The 19,124-nt window shown below is 39.7% G+C and overlaps 1 protein-coding gene and 1 long non-coding RNA gene across 3 annotated transcripts; one reads left to right on the top strand and one right to left on the bottom strand.

The window, feature by feature from the left end:
- Positions 1-7,772: 7,772 nt before the first annotated feature.
- Positions 7,773-14,661, bottom strand: lto1 (LTO1 maturation factor of ABCE1). The gene is made up of 5 exons (XM_085463849.1): positions 14,567-14,661; positions 14,397-14,502; positions 14,244-14,314; positions 13,223-13,340; positions 7,773-9,054 (listed from the first exon to the last, which is right to left on the bottom strand). Exons 1-5 carry the CDS (start codon positions 14,623-14,625, stop codon positions 8,983-8,985), a joined length of 426 nt encoding a protein of 141 aa, XP_085319975.1. The 5' UTR covers positions 14,626-14,661; the 3' UTR covers positions 7,773-8,982.
- Positions 14,662-15,517: 856 nt separating this feature from the next.
- Positions 15,518-18,699, top strand: LOC146719353 (uncharacterized). Of its 2 annotated transcripts, none has more exons than XR_014921430.1 (4): positions 15,518-15,860; positions 16,645-16,716; positions 17,297-17,398; positions 17,572-18,699. It is a non-coding gene; the product is annotated as an uncharacterized LOC146719353 (long non-coding RNA). The 2 variants fall into 2 exon arrangements; XR_014921431.1 differs by having other exon boundaries at positions 15,518-16,524.
- The last annotated feature ends 425 nt before the right edge of the window (positions 18,700-19,124 follow it).

Raw genomic sequence — 19,124 nt, 5'->3', positions numbered from 1 at the left:
TACTCATTCCTGCGTCTTTTGTGATCTTACAAAGCTTCAAACGACGCGTCGACTATTAAATCAGTCGTCGACGATTTTGATAGTCGACGTAATCGTGACTAGTCGACTAATCGTGGCAGCCCTAATCCTCATCTACCAGAGACGCCATTCCAGCCAGTCACATACCAGTTTATGCCAACTGCCACTATCCGTGATCCTAATCCGTAGTCCAAAGTCCAAAAACGAATCGATTCACTCAGTCCGTAACGTCCACCTTCAAATTTCCCACCACACTCGTCCGTGCGATTCAACTGCGACGTCAGCCGAGTCGCGTCACTGCAGCCGTACTCCCTGACACTAGTCTTCTGTCAGGTAGCTCCTAAAGAACACTTCTGAAGAATGCATCTGATGAGTAACAGGTGTGCCAGGTTCAGTGACTCGCTGCCCCGCCTACCTATACAAAAAGGTAGGCACCAAAAAAACACATACAGACAAAAACACCACATAACCAGAACCCAGCTCCTAACAACTATGCATACTCTCTCTCTCTTTATATGTGTGTGTGTGTGTGTTTCTCTGGTGAAATTCAATATGGTTCCGACAACAGTTTTATGTTTTATGTTTAATGTACAATCCTTAATATTATACACACATTTATACACACACACAACGTTTTATGTGGGGGGGGGGGGCGCGCCAGAGGGAATGTTCGCCCAGGGCACCAAACAGGCTAGGACCGCTACTGCCGACGATGTTTGCTACTCTACAATCCATCCTGCTCTGTAGTAAAATCAGTAACATTTCACTGTCCTGTTACTCCCATTGAAATGTATACAGCCTATTTAAAATCTAAAACTTAAGATTGTCCGTAGCCTGCTGTTGTTACCACTGTCCTGTTTGAAATGGAGTGAGAGAAGCTGCTTATTTTGTCATGTGTGCCCATATTAAACCCAGGGGCAACATTCAGGTAAAAGTGTAAGATCAAATGATCCATTAATAAAGGATAATGTTGGATCAGTGTTTCAATATTTATATCTTTTATTAGATGTACATGTGGTTTGGTTATTTGCCTTTTGGTTGAAAGTACACTGAGAGGACTTTTTGTATTAGTGATCTTAATAGTTTTTTTTTTTTTCAAATTAATGTAATTTTTTCATCTAATTGAATACAATCTATTTGTGTATGATTGTCAGTCCAAAGAGGGAGAGAGGAAAGAGGGAACATGAGGAGAAAGTACAAGGTCAGGAAGAACCAGGTAAGAAAACAGACAGGGAGCAGTGACAGGCACAACAGAAACTGTTAAACTGCTTGAGAGAGTTGACCACCAAAAGTGATTTGCCAACCTCAAGGTGAGGCGACATAGGTTAAAATAAAAGAAAAAAATCGGTAGAGCCATAGAAGTATCTGCAGTAAAGATCTTTTCATACATTGTACCACAGGCAAAGTTGCCTCCATTTTTATATATTTTTTTATTAATATTTTGTACATTTGTACATTTCAAGGACTCTTCTAATTTTGGAGTGTATTTTTTATGTATCTATGTTATATTATACACACACATTAAAAGTGAATCTCTATCCAAAAAATGCAGTCAGTTTACTTCTTGAGCATCATTCATCATTTCCCCCAGTAATTAAGGTTAGGATTTGTATTTTTTTATTCCAATCCATTCTTCTTTTGCAGCATTTAAATAACCTTTATCAGATTTGACGGTTTTGTTACAGACTTTTAAAAAGTGTTTTGTTTTTCTTTCACGAATGTGGGATTAAATAGTGTTAAAATGTACAGTGGTGTCATGTTTTGTGACGAGGACCCAGCCAGAGACTTGATGAATTTAAGAATCTTATGATTTAATAAAGAAATTTGCAGACTTGCACAGAGATGGTAAAATTATGATGACTGATAATGGAGACAAAGAAAACAGACCACAAGGACAGGGAGGAACAGGGGTTTAAATGCACCAAGGAGACAGTCAGAGAGAACTGGAGACAACTGAAGACATTTAAGGATGCAGGGACTGACAGAGACGGGGAAGCCGTCTCATCGTGACGAGTCAAGTTTATCTTGCTTGGCTGGGCAGCTCTCTGGGTGCTCAGCACCCCCAAAAGCGCTGATCTTAGAATCGCCCCAGGTCCATATCAACGCTGCAGACTGTGCCACTATTTTCCTCCTCACAAAATCAGCTGATTGCGGGTGAGAGTACAAGAACCGATAGATAGGCAGGCAGACTAACAATTCCAAGGAATTAGACTACTGGAAGCCAGTTCCATAGTCATATGGAATTGATCGCATTGAATTTGACCTGACTTGTCCTTTAACTTATCAGGAATTTTGTAGCATATTGAGACAAAACTCAGCACAGAGTGTGGATGCAGGTCACACTTAAGATTTGAATGAATCATGAATGAAGAAGCAATTCCCAGCAAACCTGAGAAGAATAAAAGCGTTATTTCTCTTAGTTTCCTAGGCCCCAGCATACACCTGGGACATGCTGGAGAGATTACATCTATTGGCTAGGCTGGAAAAGGCTAGATACTTCTCCAGATAAGCTGAAGGAGGTGGTGAGAGGGCTTTATTTTCCAGGACTGACTCTTTAGATCTCTGTATATAGTTTTAGTGAGTTTGTTTCAAATATTTTATTTCAAAATGAATCTGAATTATTCTTAATGAGATATTCTTCACACATTTACATGTGCAGTACTCTGTACAGCTTACTTCATTTGAAAGAAATAATGCCAAGCATTAATATATGTTGTCCAGAGCTCAGGCAGCAGCTCAAACACTGATAATATCGCCATGTTTGTCTCTGTTTGCCTGCAGGTAACCATGATGCAGCAACACGACTGAACCAGGAAACCTGCTCCATCTCATCTTTGCAGATCTCCATTTAAAAAGCACCAATGTCCCAAAGATAAAATGTTGTACAGATCCTAAAGTGTGTGAAGACAAGCAAGGCTCAGACTTTCTTTGTGCTTTGAGGGATAAACTTCACATCTGATTCTTCTGTCTTTTTGATTACAGGAGCTGCCCTCAGATTCAGCCCTCAGCATCACCCAGTGACAGCAGACAAGTCCTCTATGTTCAATCTGCTGAATACATTTTAAAATATTGGAATAAATTTGCAGTAACTCCAAAATTAGCTGATGAAAAAAGTACAAAGGCTAAACTACTATATGGTGTGCTTCTAGCTGTTTTACTGAAAAGGTTCAAGTCAAAAAGTCAAAGCGATTATACATCCATATAACGGTGTCGGCTGCGTGAATATGACATGATACGTAGATTTTTAAGATAGCATTAAATAAAACTAGATCGAAGAACTTGTGGAAGAACTTTCCACAAGACTGAATATAACATCATTAGGTAAAGGTTCAGAGACTCTGTGCTTTATCTGAGAACGACGTGAGTCCTCCTAATGTCACAGTGTTCATAAAGTGCTGGGTTTGTCCAGCTTCTGCAGTGGGCCTGTGGTGATCTGAAGAAGAGCTCCCTCTGAGGGAGCTGCTGGTGAAGATCGGGATTCCTTCTGGATTCCTGTGATGAGATACAGTTTCCTGATGTTTCTAAAATAATGTCTCTCTCAGGGGGTCAGCAGGACATCTGGTACAGGACAGGGGTGATGAAAGAAAGTTTCTCAGAAACCCAGCTTGGTCCTGACGGTCTCCTTCACTTGTTTTCCCCCAGAGTGAATATATCTGCTGATAATAATGTGGACTCTGGGTCCTGTTGTTACATGAAAATAACCAATTACACTTCTATGAAACCGTCTGCTGCTGTTTTCTTAAATGTAACAATTTATTTAAAGTTTCCACGTTACCAGGCTGTAGAGTGCGCTGAGTGTATAAAGGATGTAAAACTGTAAAAATCAGTTTGTTTAGGTAACCTTCAGTCTTATTTTCCCAAAGAAAAACACGTCATTTCCAGATATTTTTGACATCTATAGGAACTCTGGGCCTCTGTGGAGTGTGCAGCTGATGTAATGAGGATCATGCCAAATCATTCAAACATACAGACTGCAAGAGTAACTAGAGTAGGTGTGCAGGTGGGAGTTCAATGCAGTGACTCTACCTGCACAGACTGACTCACGGCAGCCCGTTTAGTGGAGATTGTGGCACTCTTCCCTGTTGTCACTATTTAATGCGCACCAGCAGAAACGGGGTTTCACTCATTTAGAAGATCATCAATTAGCCAGGAGCTAAGTAGCTTACTGCTTTGTATTTTTTTAAAAAGCCCTCCGTAAAGCTAGAAAATCCTAATATTCATCATTGATTGAAGAAAATAAGAACAACACCAGGTTTCTCTTCTGAACTGTAGCTTTGTTGAGCCAATCATTCCTTTAATGTTAACTAGTAATGACTTCATTAACTTCTTACTTTAATTACAAAGGTTATTAATTTAGACTCTCTAATTGATGTTTCTGAGTTAACTTCAGTAATTTCAGTAAAATGTACCTTTTTGACCTCATTCCTACAAAACTGTTCAAAGAACTTCTGCCATTAATTAATGCTTCAAGCTTAAATATGATCAACCTGTCTCTCTTAGTGTGCTACACAACGCAGGCCTTCGAGCTGGCAGCAGTTAAACAATTACTTAAGCCATCACTTTAGACCATTAGAGCAAACTATATGTATTAAGGCTACTGCACTGCATTGGTTTAAATCACACCTCCCAATAATAGACTCCAAGTTGTTCATGTAAAGGGAGAGTCATCTTCACATAGGAAGGTTAATCCATGCTAGGACCAGTTCTGTTTACATTATACATGCTTCCTTAGGCAGTATCATCAGAAGGCATAGCATTTCACTGCTATGCAGATGAACCCAACTTCTATCAACGAAGACAGGTAACACTTAGCAATTAGTTAAACTGCAGGAATGTCTTAAAGACATGAATGACCTCTAAATTCCTGCTTTAGAGGTCATCTAGGTCTGAGGTTATTGTACTCGGCCCTGAAAATCTTAGAAATATGGTATCTAACCAGATTCTTCCTCTGGATGGCATTACCTTGGCCTCCAGTACCACTGTGGAACCACGGAAATGAGAACAGTGGGTTTTAGTGCATGAGGCACAGATAGACAGAGGGGGGAGAGTATGAGGTGTGGTATTGCTCCTGAAATTCAGAATAATTATCACCACTTAAACAAGGCTTACCACAAACAAATAGAAAGACATATAGATATAGTGATTCTGTGCATTTATTTCAGTTACTGTTTTCGTGCATTTTGATGGAGGAGCAGCCTCCTTCCACTTTGATAGAAATGACACTTGCACAGCACTAATGCTCACACACATCACACAGTTTTAACACCCCCACACGCCTGTCCGTAGGTTTTTAACCTAATTGTCATATTTCTGTAAATGTCATGTCTAATCTGTTGCTTGCTGCTTTAACAAACACATATCAGATTACTATTACATTATAAGACAACGAAACACTAAATGTATAAAGGCTAATTTATACTATTGAGCCCGGCGCCGTCCTCTGTCAATACAGAATGTTCCATACGAACAGAAAAAAGGCGCTAAACATGTTTTTAAAACTTGAAGCACTTATTTCTTAAATCCAGACGCAGAGACAGCGCTACATGTGTCAGTTTCTGAGAGCCATGATGCAAGTTAGGCTTCATACATTAGTGTTTCATTTCCACTTTTAGTGATGGTAAAAAGGCAAATCAACTCACCTCAAGATTAATTTCAGTTCAAAAGTCCATTCAGTCATAACCCACAGTACAGCAGAACCCTGACGTACGAAATGAATTCGTTCCCGAGGGTCTTTCGTAATCGAAGATTTTCGTAGGTCGAAGCACCCATCGCGCCTTTTGAGTGAACGACAGGCTATAGGCTAATTGCTAACTGCAACAACAATACGTCGTAGAAAAGTAGTAAAGATATTGACCGTATGCTCTTTAATTTTATATGGAAAAACCGTACGCATTATATTAGAAAAACTGTTGTGATGAATAAGTACGAATCAGGTGGGCTTAACGTCTTAGACTTTTCTACTTTAAACAACACTTTCAAAATTAATCGGGCTAAACATTTTCTTAAAACCCTACCTCTATCTGGAACTTTATACCATACCACATTTTCTCTCGTTTTGGTGGCTTTACTTTTATTTTAAATTGTAATTACAATGTTGAGAAACTCCCTGTAAAGCTTTCATCCTTCCATAAGCAGGTCCTCTTAGCGTGGACCCTCATTTATAAACACAACTTCTCACCTCACAAATACCTCATCTGGAACAACAGAGATATTTTATAGAAAAATAAATCACTTTTCCTGGAAACTTGGCTCCAAAATGGGATCCTATTGGTGGCTCAGCTGGTTAATAAAGAGGGACAACTACTTACTTACAACGACTTTATTGCACTATATAATTTTCCAATCAATGTTCAGGAATTCTCAATGGTGCTTGGTGCCATACCCTCAGGGACTTTAATGTTATATAAAAACACTGACAGCTCGATCTCTACCTCAGTCACTCTCTCTGATCCAGCTGAGTCACCAATAGGAAAAATCTGCTTTTCACAGGAACTTGGTAACAGCAATAAGAGAATACGTAGTTTATTCCAAGAAGATATCGTCTCTCTCCCATATATAACATCTTATTGGAACCGATTTGTTCCAGATATCAAGTGGAAGACAGTCTGGATGGTCCCCCATAAATATTTGATTGTAAATAAGGTGAAAGAAGTCTCTTTTAAAATTCTACATAAATGTTATCCAGCCAGTCACTACATGGTAAAATTTAAAAGGGACATAAATACTAATTGTACTTTCTGTGGGGATCATCCAGAAACTGTGACACATCTTTTTTGGTGCTGTTCTTTTACACAGAGATTCTGGAAGGAATTTAGCAGCTTTGTTATTGTCCATATTTTAAGGGAGTTTTCTTTACGATGGGAAAATGTTTTATTCTGTTTCTTTAAGTTCCCCAAGAAGTATGAGAAATGTTTTTTTATGATAAATTTCTTAATACTTTTAGCTGAATTTTTTATCCATAAATGTAAGTTTACTAACAAAACACCATATTTCTGTCATTATTTTAAGGATGTGAAAATGTACATACAATCAATATCAGACTCCACCAACAAAAAGCCTCTCAAAACAATGTATGTATGTGAATTTTTGCGTGTATTCTTATAATTGTTACCTTTTTCTTTTCCCCTGGCTTTGTGTGTACATGTTCTGTTGTTTTGTATACTTCATCTGTTCGTATGTTGTAGACTCATTGTTTGTTAAATAAAGTTTATTAAAAAACAAAAACAAAAAAACAACAACAATACGTGATTCAAGTGGAACAGCGAAGCGCAAGTACGAAAGCCAAGAGGTTGTCACATGATTCGGAAGGCATTGTAGGCATTCTGGGCTCAGCCAATCAGAGCCAGTGGATTTCGTTACGCGGGTATTTTGCTGTAACACGGGCAGAAATATTGCCGTTCAGTGCCTTCGTAACGTGAATTTTTCGTTAAATGGGGTATTTGTAAGTCGGGGTTCCACTGTATTTACTTCAGTAACATACCCTCTATGCTCCTCCTTTCTAAACAACTGTAGCGTGCTGACACCGACACGCTGCAGCGGGCACTTTCATTCAGTGAAGGCCGTGGTCCAAAAACTGTAAGAACAGTTATTAAAAAACACATACTGAAGGTCAAGCTGATCTTAACACTGATGTACAATTTATCTGTGAATTCATCCGATTTCCTCAACAGAATGTTCCACCCTCAAAACCTCACCTTAATGTACTTTATCACCTTCATCAACCGCGCACAAACACATCCTCCAATCACACGCGCCCATATTTTGCTCCATTGCTGTTTATTTCACACCTCAAACATTTAGTAAACAGTTAAGCAAATACAAGTAAACAGCAATAAATTACAGGTAGTAATAAAATAAACTACTAACTCGTTTACGCTGCGTCCGCACCTACACGGGTGATTTTGAACACGCAGCTGTTTCGTCCACGTAAACAATGTTTCGAATCAAAACGGAGATTTTTTTTTAAACTCCTTTTTTGCGTTTCCGTGTGGACGAGGAATACAGAGTTGGTCACGCAGCGTCAAAGGTATGCGCCTTTATTCACGTCACGCTGTGGCCACGTTATTGTTTACATGAGATGAATTGCAGAATGAGAGACGAAATACTGTTAATCTGACTGTCTGTAGGTTTTACACGCAGTTACTGTCCCTCTGTTTACAAAGGCAGAGGCGTCACGGTGTCATTATTTTATGTGTTGTTGTTGTTTCCTGTGTAATAATGTTCAACATTGCATCAATACATTTTTCAAAAAATGCCTCTCTGTGCAACATGGGTTCAAAAACATAAACAGCTGTGGGATCCTGTTTGTCTGTGATTTGAACAGCGGAAACCAACCCTGCAGGGAGACCTACCTCTGCACCTGTGCAGGTGAAGCCAAAGGGAAGATTTGCTTCACCAGATTTTCTAGTCTTTGTCTTAGAATGAAGTTGGTTTGGAAACATATTCAGCGACGCTTCATCTCCTGCTTTGCGTTTGTGTGGGCGCCCCGTGCTGGCAGTGTCCAAGCGTTGTTTTCCCCCCTTTTCATACCGCGCCCCCCCTGCAATGGCTCTGGCCCCCCCTAGGGGGCGGGCGCCACACTTTGGGAAGGTCGGGCTTAGAGCAACCATCTAGATAAAATAATCTTATTTATTTCATCAAATCTAATGTTACATGTTTAAGGACACAACTTTCACCGCCTTACTGTCCTGATGTTTAGTTCTGTAGTCAACTAAAAAACTGCAATAAATCAATTTGTAGGAAATCAATCAATCAAATTCCTGTTTCTGGGTCTGTAGTGACAGTACATTTTCTACATCATCAAAGATCACACAATTCTTGTCTGATTGTCACTGTCTCACACTCCCAGCATTCAGATGAATCCACTGCAGACCATATCTGCTGGGGCATTCAAGGCTGACATCAAATCAGCTTCCACCTTGTGTCTGGGCGCTGGGTCGGCTCTGGTTCACCATCAAGACAGACTTAGAATGAAGTGCCTTCAGTCACGCTGATGTAATCCTTGAAGTCAGCTGGGACACTGAGCATAGAGCAGACCTGCACAGCAGCAACAAAAAAAGCAGTGAAGAAAATATGGAAAACACTGAATCAGGTGACACTGTAGCCTCATCTGCTATACACACAGAGGGAAACGAGGAGACAGCTGAGAAACTACACCAGAGGTATCTTTAATTAACCAAGAACTGTGCTGCACAGTAGGGCTGCTCAATTTATCGAATTTTAATCACGATTACGATCTGGGCTTTCAACGATCATTAAAAATGACTGAGCCGATTATTAGCCCCTCCCTCATTTATCCGCGACACTTTAAAGGCCGGTCCGTGAAAATATTGTCGGGCATAAACCGTCCGTGGCGCAAAAAAGGTTGGAGACCGCTGATTAAGAGGACCCGAGGGAAGCCCGGAAAGCTAAGCAGAAGTTATTTGGAGAGGAGAGTGACTGCCGTTGGTTGAAAAGAGAGGTAAAAAAACTTCAGTGGTGTTGCACACTATGTTATATTATTTTTTAAAGTCATTGTTAACCCTTTAAAGCCGGTCAGAGCAGCACGCTCCGTGTTGTGTAACTATTTTTAAATCCCTGTAGAACCGGAACCGTGTAAGCTAGCGCAATAATTTGTTTTGCATATGAAACCGGAGGAGTTGTACTTACATCTGATGCCATCAGCTTGTCCTCGGTCACGGTTTCCTTCCACATATAGCTTTGCAAAAACTGCATAAAAAGCTCTTGCAGGAACAAAAACATAATATTCCAGAAACACGCTTTGCCGATCCGATCAGCTGTTCGTAACACTTCCCACAGTGAAACAGACGTCAGCGCGAACGATCGCATGTCCGCCATTTCCTGCCCTAAACCGGAAGTGACGTCACTTTCGCAGAAAATGTAGTTTTTTACTTGTAGGCCTTAAGAGCCTATACTGGTGTTTTTATAAGTCATGTCTGACTTTATGCTTTTCTGAATAGTTGCTGGGATGCTGGGAAGTCGAATTGCACTGCTGGAAATACCGTATTTTCACGACCATAAGGCGCACTTAAAAGTCTTAGATTTTCTTCAAAAAGTGCGGTGCGCCCTATAGCGCGGTGCGCCCTATGTGTTGTAAGGCGGATGTAGTAGAGAACACCATGAGAACGTTAAAGGGTGAAGTGTGGGCGTTGATCGTATATACCGGGACAATCGCACATACCTGTATAAAAGGACAGGTATGTGCATTATGTGGAACATCGTTGTTTTAACAACCCTGAAAATGGCAAAGAGACACGCTTACGAAGCACAGTTTAAACTGAAGGCCATCAGCTACGCGGAGGAACATGGAAATCGAGCAGCGGCGAGAGAATTTAAGATTAACGAATCGATGGTTCGCAAATGGAGGAAGCTGGAAAACGAGCTCCGGCAGGTCAAGAAAACGCAGCTGAGTTTCCGCGGACATAAGGCGAGGTGGCCCGAGTTGGAGGAAAGACTCGAGCGGTGGATCATCGAGCAAAGAGCGAGCGGGAGAAGCGTTTCGACGGTCACCATTCGGCTAAAAGCAGTTTCACTAGCTGAAGAGATGAACATTGAACATTTCCAAGGAGGTCCGTCTTGGTGCTTTCGTTTTATGAAACGGTGCCATTTTTCCATCCGGACCAGGACTACGGTAGCGCAGCAACTTCCAGCAGATTATAAGGAAAAGCTGGCCATCCTCCACTCCTACTGCAGAAAACACATCGGCGACAAAACCATCCAGCCCAGCCACATCACAAACATGGACGAGGTGCCGCTCACTTTCGACATCCCGGTGAGTCACACTGTGGAGAAGCAGGGGACCAGCACGGTAGCGATACGCACAACGGGGCACGAAAAGTCTTCTTTTACTGTTGTGCTTGGCTGCCATGCTAATGGACAGAAACTGCCGCCTATGGTGATTTTTAAGAGAAAGACTTTGCCTAAAGAGAAGTTTCCAGCAGGAATCATCATTAAGGCAAATGAGAAGGGCTGGATGGATGAGGAAATGATGAAAGACTGGCTGAGGGAGGTGTATGTAAGGAGACCAGGTGGTTTTTTCCACGCATCACCATCGCTGTTGATCTGTGACTCTATGCGTGCCCATCTCACAGCCGATGTGAAAAAACTAGTGAATCAAATGAACTGTGAGCTTGCTGTCATTCCGGGAGGCCTGACAAAGGAACTCCAACCGCTGGACATCGGTGTGAACCGCCCGTTCAAAGTAAGGCTGCGAGCGGCCTGGGAGCGATGGATGACCGATGGAGACCACAGTTTCACCAAGAGTGGATGGCAGCGCCGGGCGAGTTACGCCACAATTTGCCAATGGATTGTAGATGCTTGGGCTAACATGTCTGCTGGCACTGTTGTTCGAGCTTTCGCAAAAGTCGGCATCATTTCCGAGGAGCCGCATGGCACGGAAAGTGACTCTGACGGTGAAGAAAGTGAACCTGGCATGTTTGATGGAGATTTAGCGCAGCTGTTCAATTCAGACACAGAGGATGAGGACTTCGATGGGTTTGATTGATGATAAAAATGTGAGTACCAAACTTTGTTTTGCTCCCGCTTTATTTTTAAATACGCACACTTGTATGCTTGTGTGTTGTTGATGATGACGATTACCGGTAATAGAAATGTGAGTAAGGTACCGAACTCAGGTTTGCTCCCGCTTTATTTTTAAATACGCACACTTGTATGCTTGTGTGTTGTTGATGATGACGATTACCGGTAATAAAAATGTGAGTAAGGTACCGAACTCAGGTTTGCTCCCGCTTTATTTTTAAATACGCACACTTGTATGCTTGTGTGTTGTTGATGATGACGATTACCGGTAATAGAAATGTGAGTAAGGTACCGAACTCAGGTTTGCTCCCGCTTTATTTTTAAATACGCACACTTGTATGCTTGTGTGTTGTTGATGATGACGATTACCGGTAATAAAAATGTGAGTAAGGTACCGAACTCAGGTTTGCTCCCGCTTTATTTTTAAATACGCATACGGTACTTGTATGCGCCCTATGATCCAGTGCGCCTTATGTGTGTGTTAAATACAGTAATGGCACACATAACTGAGACTGCGCCTTTTAGTACAGTGCGTCTTATGGTCGTGAAAATACGGTAGTTTATTTTGATGCTGTTTTCTTTGCAAATTTGCATCATAGGATTGTTTTTTGTTTTTCCTGCAGTATATAAAAATAAATAAAACTATGAAGGCACTCAAAATAAATTTCCTGTTGTTGTAAACTATTTTTTGCAACTTTTTTGTATTTAAAGTTTTGAGGGATAAACCTCTTAAATTTCTCCAAGTAGAAATATATGTAAACAAAACCAAAAACGATTTTCAATTTTTTTGTAGTTTATTGCACTTTTTTTGCAATTAATAATAATAATAATAATAATAATAATAATAATAATAATAATAATAATGGATTGGATTTATATAGCGCTTTTCAAGGCACCCAAAGCGCTTTACAATTCCACTATTCATTCACTCTCACATTCACACACTGGTGGAGGCAGCTACAGTTGTAGCCACAGCTGCCCTGGGGCAGACTGACAGAAGCGAGGCTGCCATGTCGCGCCATCGGCCCCTCTGGCCAACACCAGTAGGCGGTAGGTGAAGTGTCTTGCCCAAGGACACAACGACCAGGACAGAGAGCCCGGGGATCGAACCGGCGACCTTCCGGTTACAGATACGCGTCCCAACCCCCTGAGCCACGGTCGCCCCAATGTATGTAGTTACTATGGACTTAATGCATACATATTATTAAAATATGGGCTATATCAGTTGTATAGCAACTTGAAATGCTCCCACAAATGGCACTACAGCATGTAAAAAAGTAATATAAGCTCTGGCGGACTTGGTTCTATAGTAGGTCGTAAGGGTTAAATAAATATCGTCAAATAATCGAGATCTCAATTTCAGTGAAAATAATCGTGATTATCATTTTTGCCATAATCGAGCAGCCCTACTGCACAGTGCAACTGCTCAGCAAACTGCAGCTAGCCAGGCTAGCTAGCAAGCCCAATAGCTAGCTGATTCAAAAAAAAAAGAAGAAAAAAACCTCTTTTTTTGTCCAAATAGAGAAAAACCAAAATCTCAGACTCAAGGCTTTAAAACGATCATCCACAAACCAGTGAGTGACAGTAGCAAAGTCTGATTTCATATCATGTCACTGGCTCCACAAAAACCTTCATTCCGCTCCGATTAAAACAAGAAATCAAGTACCTGTCTGAACTTAGCTCGAAGCTTGCCCATGTCATCCTGTAGCTTCGGAGAGTGCGGATCATCAAGAGGAGAGCTTTGGATCATTCCAAGGAGGGCGTCCAGTGCTTTCACACGCTTTCTGATGGCACACAAGTTGGATTGACATAGCTGTAACAATTCCACACACTGCAGCTAAGAGTGATGACCAGGTGAAACAAATAACTTCTTTCCTAAGGAGTGGAGCAGTAAATGCTTAAAATAAATACAAAACGCAGTTTGTAAATGATGATTTCATTTCATAAAAAGAACACGAGTCAAACATGGTGTTGGTAGTGTGGCAGGCTGGGGCTGCTTTAGGACCTGGATAAAAATCGAGGCCTGAACTCTGTTCTCTACCAGAAACTCCTAAAGGACAATGCCAAATAATGCCAAACACAGCAGCAAGTCCACCACTGAACGGTTTTGGAGTGGCCTAGTCAAAATGTGACTTAAATCAGATTAAGATGCTTTGTCACGACTTTAAACAGGCTGTTCATTCTACAGTTCTACAAAGATTAGGCTGAAACTCCTTCACAGCAACGTGCCAGACTCACTGCCAGTTATACTGCAAACGATTCATTGCAAACTGGCAAAACCTACTTTTAAGCTTAGGAGGAATCGTTTTGTCACATCGGGCCATGTAGGTTTGGATTTGTCCTGTAAAAAATGCATTTTGTATTTTCTAGGGATATTTGAGTCTAGCGTTGACATTTGCCACACTGCCTCCGGAGCATTAAAAAGAGCACTAACACTCACAGCAGCATCAGAGAGAAACAATGCGAACTATCTCCTGTAACTACACCTGCTCAACAGAGCCCGATACACGGATCCTGAACAGGTTTCAGTCCACTCTGTAACTAGCACTTCATCACGGTGCTGTGTTATTCGGGATTAACATGGCGATCACAGAGTTTCACAGACGCAGAGCGCCTGTACTAGCTGAGCTGTGGCGATGAACAGCAGCACGGGAACGGCTGGAGGATCGTGTTTAAGGCGGTCCTACCTTGATTTGCCATCTATGTTGTTTTGGAGGACACATTTCCACGTGATTGCAAAGCCGTAATAGAAGGACATCTGTCAGAGACAACAGACAGTAAACCTCTCTGAGCACCCGGAGGTTCACGTTGAATCACGCAGTTAAGGGTCCTGTCCTCACCTCGCAGGACAGCCGGGCCCCGTGATTAGCTCCGTGTCTGCGGCCGTCCTGAAGCCCTCGGCGGGTCCCCCTCTTAAAACCTTCCCGGTAGCCTTCATCTCGGAACCTGTGAAACAACGAAACTGAGCTTCAGACTGCTACAGGAAGCAGCATCTATTCACTAAACCCACCTTTCTTCTGCAAACACAATGCTACCAAACAGGTCATCGTCCATTCTCACGTCGGCCATTGCTCCAACTTCCGGCTAACTCGCCGGAAATTGTTATCTGACTGAACTCTGAACCCGGCGGCAGTGCCACCCCCAGGGTAGGAGGGAAAGTGTTCTCAGACGGTATGAGTTTCTTTGATTTTATTTTTTGCTTTGACAAACGCATAGAAACCAATGAAGCAGTTTCTCAGCAGCCTGTTTGAGCTCTTTTCAAAGTTTCAGCTCCCACAAAAGAGCCAAATCTTAAAGCTCCCAAACGGCTGTTTTAGTATAATTCGGTGCTTGTAATTTAGCCTAATTTAGCAAAGATGAATGTTTTGTGTGTTGGTGAGTAACTTTAAGTGTTTTCATAAAAGTTGTTCATTTACTACTGCTGGGGAGAACTTACATGGGGTTCAAGTCCTGTAATAAAGTTTGAATTCTTTTGTCTTTCACAATAGAAAATGACTAACAGTCCTCTCACCCAGCTCCTAATCAGCATGAATCTGTAGCATCCCCGGTATAAAAGATGGTCTCTAAAGCCGATGGTTCACAATCCTTTTATGAAACAGCTTTGTACGTGAACACACCGTGAGAGCTACAACATATACAGAATAAAAAATACCATTAGTAAATAGAAAAGAGCATGTTACCTTTAACCTTTTGCCTTATTTATTAATCATAAATGAATAATTTGTACGTTAAATTAATGCACCTTTACATTGAGTGCTATTACCATGTATATTTATTAAACCCTTCTAACACTAAGCCAGTACCGACCTTTTCTATACCATGAAATCAGAATCAGAATCAGAATACTTTATTGATCCCTGGGGGAAATTATTTTTTGTTACACTGCTCCATTTTAAACCAACATTAAGACAAGACAGACAATACACTAACTAAGAATAGTACAATATATACATACACTGTAAAAACTGTGATTGGGGTTAATTAGAATCTAATAGGAGAGTAATAGTAATTATTACTCAGTAAAAACGTGTATGAGTAGTTTTAATCAAATCTAAGCAAAATTCAACAATTTTGAGATGTTCAGTTATTTAAATTTACACAGTTTTGTTTGGGGTAAATTCAGCAATGGTTTGTTGAGTAGATTTAAAAAAAAATGTTTGAGTACTAAAAAAATTTAAGAAATCTAATAGATTTAACTGATGAAAGCATTTTCATTTTAATCATTGTACACTTCCGCCCATAATCCTTTGTGCCACGTGCAGGACACACGCGCTTCATGAGTGGACGTCTCCATTTTGTCAGAGGTAAGACTTCTTAATTTGTTCAAATATAAGACACGGTTTAAACAATAACGTATATCGGTTTTGAGTAAAGGTTTTAAAGAGTATGATACGTCGAAATTTTATTAATAATCATCACTGTAATGATAGTATCGTATTTTTACACAAATGGCAGTTAGTGGACTGCTAGCACAAGGTCACTTTCCAAGCCTTCACGACTGTGTTACTGAACAGCTTTAACTAACCACATGTTTTACCGTATTAAAAAATATCAACGGTATATTCCGATGAGTTTTAACGTCTTTCATCCACGTTTAAAAGTTCATGAAAAGGTTTTGCGGTCAGTTGTGAGTGATTTTGTCAGCCACAGTCAGTTTTTCGAACTCCAGTTTCCAATAATGGCGGCCGCTACTAAGTTTTAAAATTACTCATACTAATCTTTCTGGGTCACAAAATAAACTTTTAACATATTTTCAGGCGCGAAAGTAGCTGTGTAAACATCAAATATCTGCTCTGTTTATCAAGATATCGCATGTTTGCAAAAGTGCTTCGACGTTTTCGGAGCATCTGCTACCCACCAGCTTGATAGCAAGCCGGGAGCTCGAGGGTCACTGAAGCCGCCGAGAACAGCACAACTCCCGGCACATCATTTTCAGATCACCGCGGGGTTTCGCTACTCAGTTTAAACGTAATGTATAAGTCACTTAGACAACCTAAAAATGTTATTGTTTGGTTTTTTTCAGTGTTTTATTTGTTCGTGAGTAAATCGGTTTGGCTGAGATTAATGATAATGTTGCTTTCCTTTCAGGTAATGGAAGATCCCTCAACTTAAATTCACCTGATCAGCATGGGATTGAAGTTGCAGGCTATCATAGCCAAGGTATTTTCCACTGACATTTCAGCTTGGAATTTTATTTAAAGAATTTTTTTGTCAAATTTCATTTGCATGGTGCACAGCTCCACTAATTTGTTTGCATGTTTTTGTCAGTGCAAGAGGACGCCAGGACGTCACTGATATAATTAACAACACAATTATGGGTTTCATGTTTTAATTGTATTTTAAATACATGTCTATTCTTAGTAAAAAAAACAAACAAAAAACAAACAAAAAAACACAAGTACAGGTATTGCTGGGTTTTTGTTTTGTCCCAAGAAGGAAAAACCCTTTCTGACGAACATAAACTAAATTAGATAAAAAAAACTAAATGACTAAATTAATGTAATTTACTAAAACGACACATTTAAAGATTGAACCTGTCAAGCATGTTGACAATACCTTTGTGTTGACTGTCAGCACCCAGGCATGTGCATTAACATCAGCTAATTATCGCACATAATGCTCCATGTGATGATAATTTGATATTTAACAGTTTTTTTTTATACTGCCAATTCTCACAGTTTTGTCTTAATAAATGGTCACTTATCTGATGGTAATTTTTGGAATTCTTGCTCATTTTCAGTCACCAAGCAATCCTAGCAATAACATAACCAGAAATCTGGTTATTCAGTGCTTGATGGTGTACCTTGGGGAGTCCATTGATCAACTGATCAAAGAGTACAGTGTAAGTGTTGAAGTAGAAACATTATTCTGTTTTTGTTATTCATATGTGTTTGTCAAGTTTCAAATAATTTGAGGCATTATCATGTTTTATTTGTCATTCAGCTACAGGATGTGTCCAGGAAATATTTCATGTGTGCAACTACAGTCAGAAAACCCATGTGTTTGTTGTTTCAGGATGCTGATGAGGATGGTGTGTCACAAGATCTTTCTGAACAGAGGATGAAAATCTACAAAATCAAGGCTGTTGGATCTGAGGAGGATGACATTGGCATTGTGCTGGAGGGTGTGAGAGTTATGCCTGCTCTGGGCAATTTTCCAAGAGCATGCGCAATGCTGGTTGGATTGACATATGCAGTCGATCTTGCCTATCCCAAAGAGCTAAAATACACCTTGGAAGTATTCCAGAAACTTTTCCTTGAACTGGATTGTGCTAAGCTCTCACCAAAAGTGAACAGCCTCAAGAACAAGTTATTGGCTTAAGTGAGGACTCTGAAAGAATGAAAGGGAAATAAGCTCACTGAAAACCTTTGGTTTGTCTTTGTTAGATGCAGCTATCTTTTCAGTTTTCAAAATAATTTCAACTTATTCATGTCTTACCCAAATGACCTGCAATGTGTCAGGCTGTATTTGTGCTCTTCATTTTAATGTTTGTTTTTTATTACCTACAAGTTTCTTAGGAATATTCTGTTTGAAAGGCAACAAATTGGAGGAATCACTAGTGAAGCTTTTCTTTGTTTATAGTGTATGTTACTATAAAACATTAGTTTAAAACAACTTTAAAATTTAACAGAAGTGCAGTCCTGTAGCTGTAGAAATGTTACTTCCTCTTACATGTGTCTTAGATTTTCTCAGGTTAAACATCCAAATTGGGATAAAAGGTTGATTTACATTATTGATATTCCATGTACATGAGTGAAAAACCTTTGTTCTACAGTTATATTGAGTGATTCAATTTAACAAAAGATTGACAAACTAAAGCTTTTGTTTGTCAATCATAAATAAGTAACAGAGATAAAGGAAACGGTAAAGGATATTCAAATTTCAGGTTCATGTTGATATTACAGTCTAAAGATTAATTTCTTTTTTACAAAACTGGTTTACATTCATGCTTTATGTTGCTGTTGCTCTGTACACAAAGCTGTGTGATAAACTGTTTATGACACTAAAACAAATTTACAGCAGAGGAATGTATTTAGGAGATCAGGAGATTGTTGATGAGAATTCAGTGTATACGAGCAGAAAAATGTTATATTATAAATTACTGTGTTTTATTTTCCACAATAAAACAAATTACTGTTTTGATGTTTTCTTTGTGAAATTGATTCATTTTACTCAGAAAATAAGTAAAATTCATTTCATTTTCTCTTATTATTCAGTCATTATTTTTAAGGTTTATTTGGAAAATTATTGAATCCAATTTGAGTTTTACTGAAAAAACAAGAAGATTTCATTTCTTTGTAATGGATATTTTAGGAAGTTTTTACTAAACCTTTGCCAGATAGTTAGTAAATTCAAAGTAATTTTTCTCAGAGACTTATTTCATATCAATTATTTTTTTTGGTAAAGTTGGACAATTTCAACCTTCAGTTTGAGATTTTGACCCTAAATCCAACACATATTTACAGTTTAATTCTATTAATATCTACTTTTGTTTTCTATTTGAATTTAATTAACATTTTCTCTACATTTTACATAAATCTTTTGAAATTAAAATCTACTTAATTATT

Source organism: Copadichromis virginalis, linkage group LG1 (assembly GCF_057382275.1).
Source record: "Copadichromis virginalis isolate Kocher_CV1m ecotype Utaka linkage group LG1, C_Virginalis_male_GT1.1, whole genome shotgun sequence".
NCBI lineage: Eukaryota > Metazoa > Chordata > Actinopteri > Cichliformes > Cichlidae > Copadichromis > Copadichromis virginalis.
The sequence above is the reverse complement of the archived record's forward strand: the minus strand, read 5'-3'. Positions and strand labels throughout refer to the sequence as shown.

Coding starts and splice junctions, on each gene's coding strand:
- lto1 (XM_085463849.1), bottom strand. CDS start 14,625: ATGGCCGACGTGAGAATGGACGATGACCTGTTTGGTAGCATTGTGTTT. Junction 14,503..14,566: donor ATTGTGTTTGCAGAAGAAAG/GTGGGTTTAGTG, acceptor GTTGTTTCACAG/GTTCCGAGATGAAGGCTACC. Junction 13,341..14,243: donor AACATAGATGGCAAATCAAG/GTAGGACCGCCT, acceptor GTGTGCCATCAG/AAAGCGTGTGAAAGCACTGG.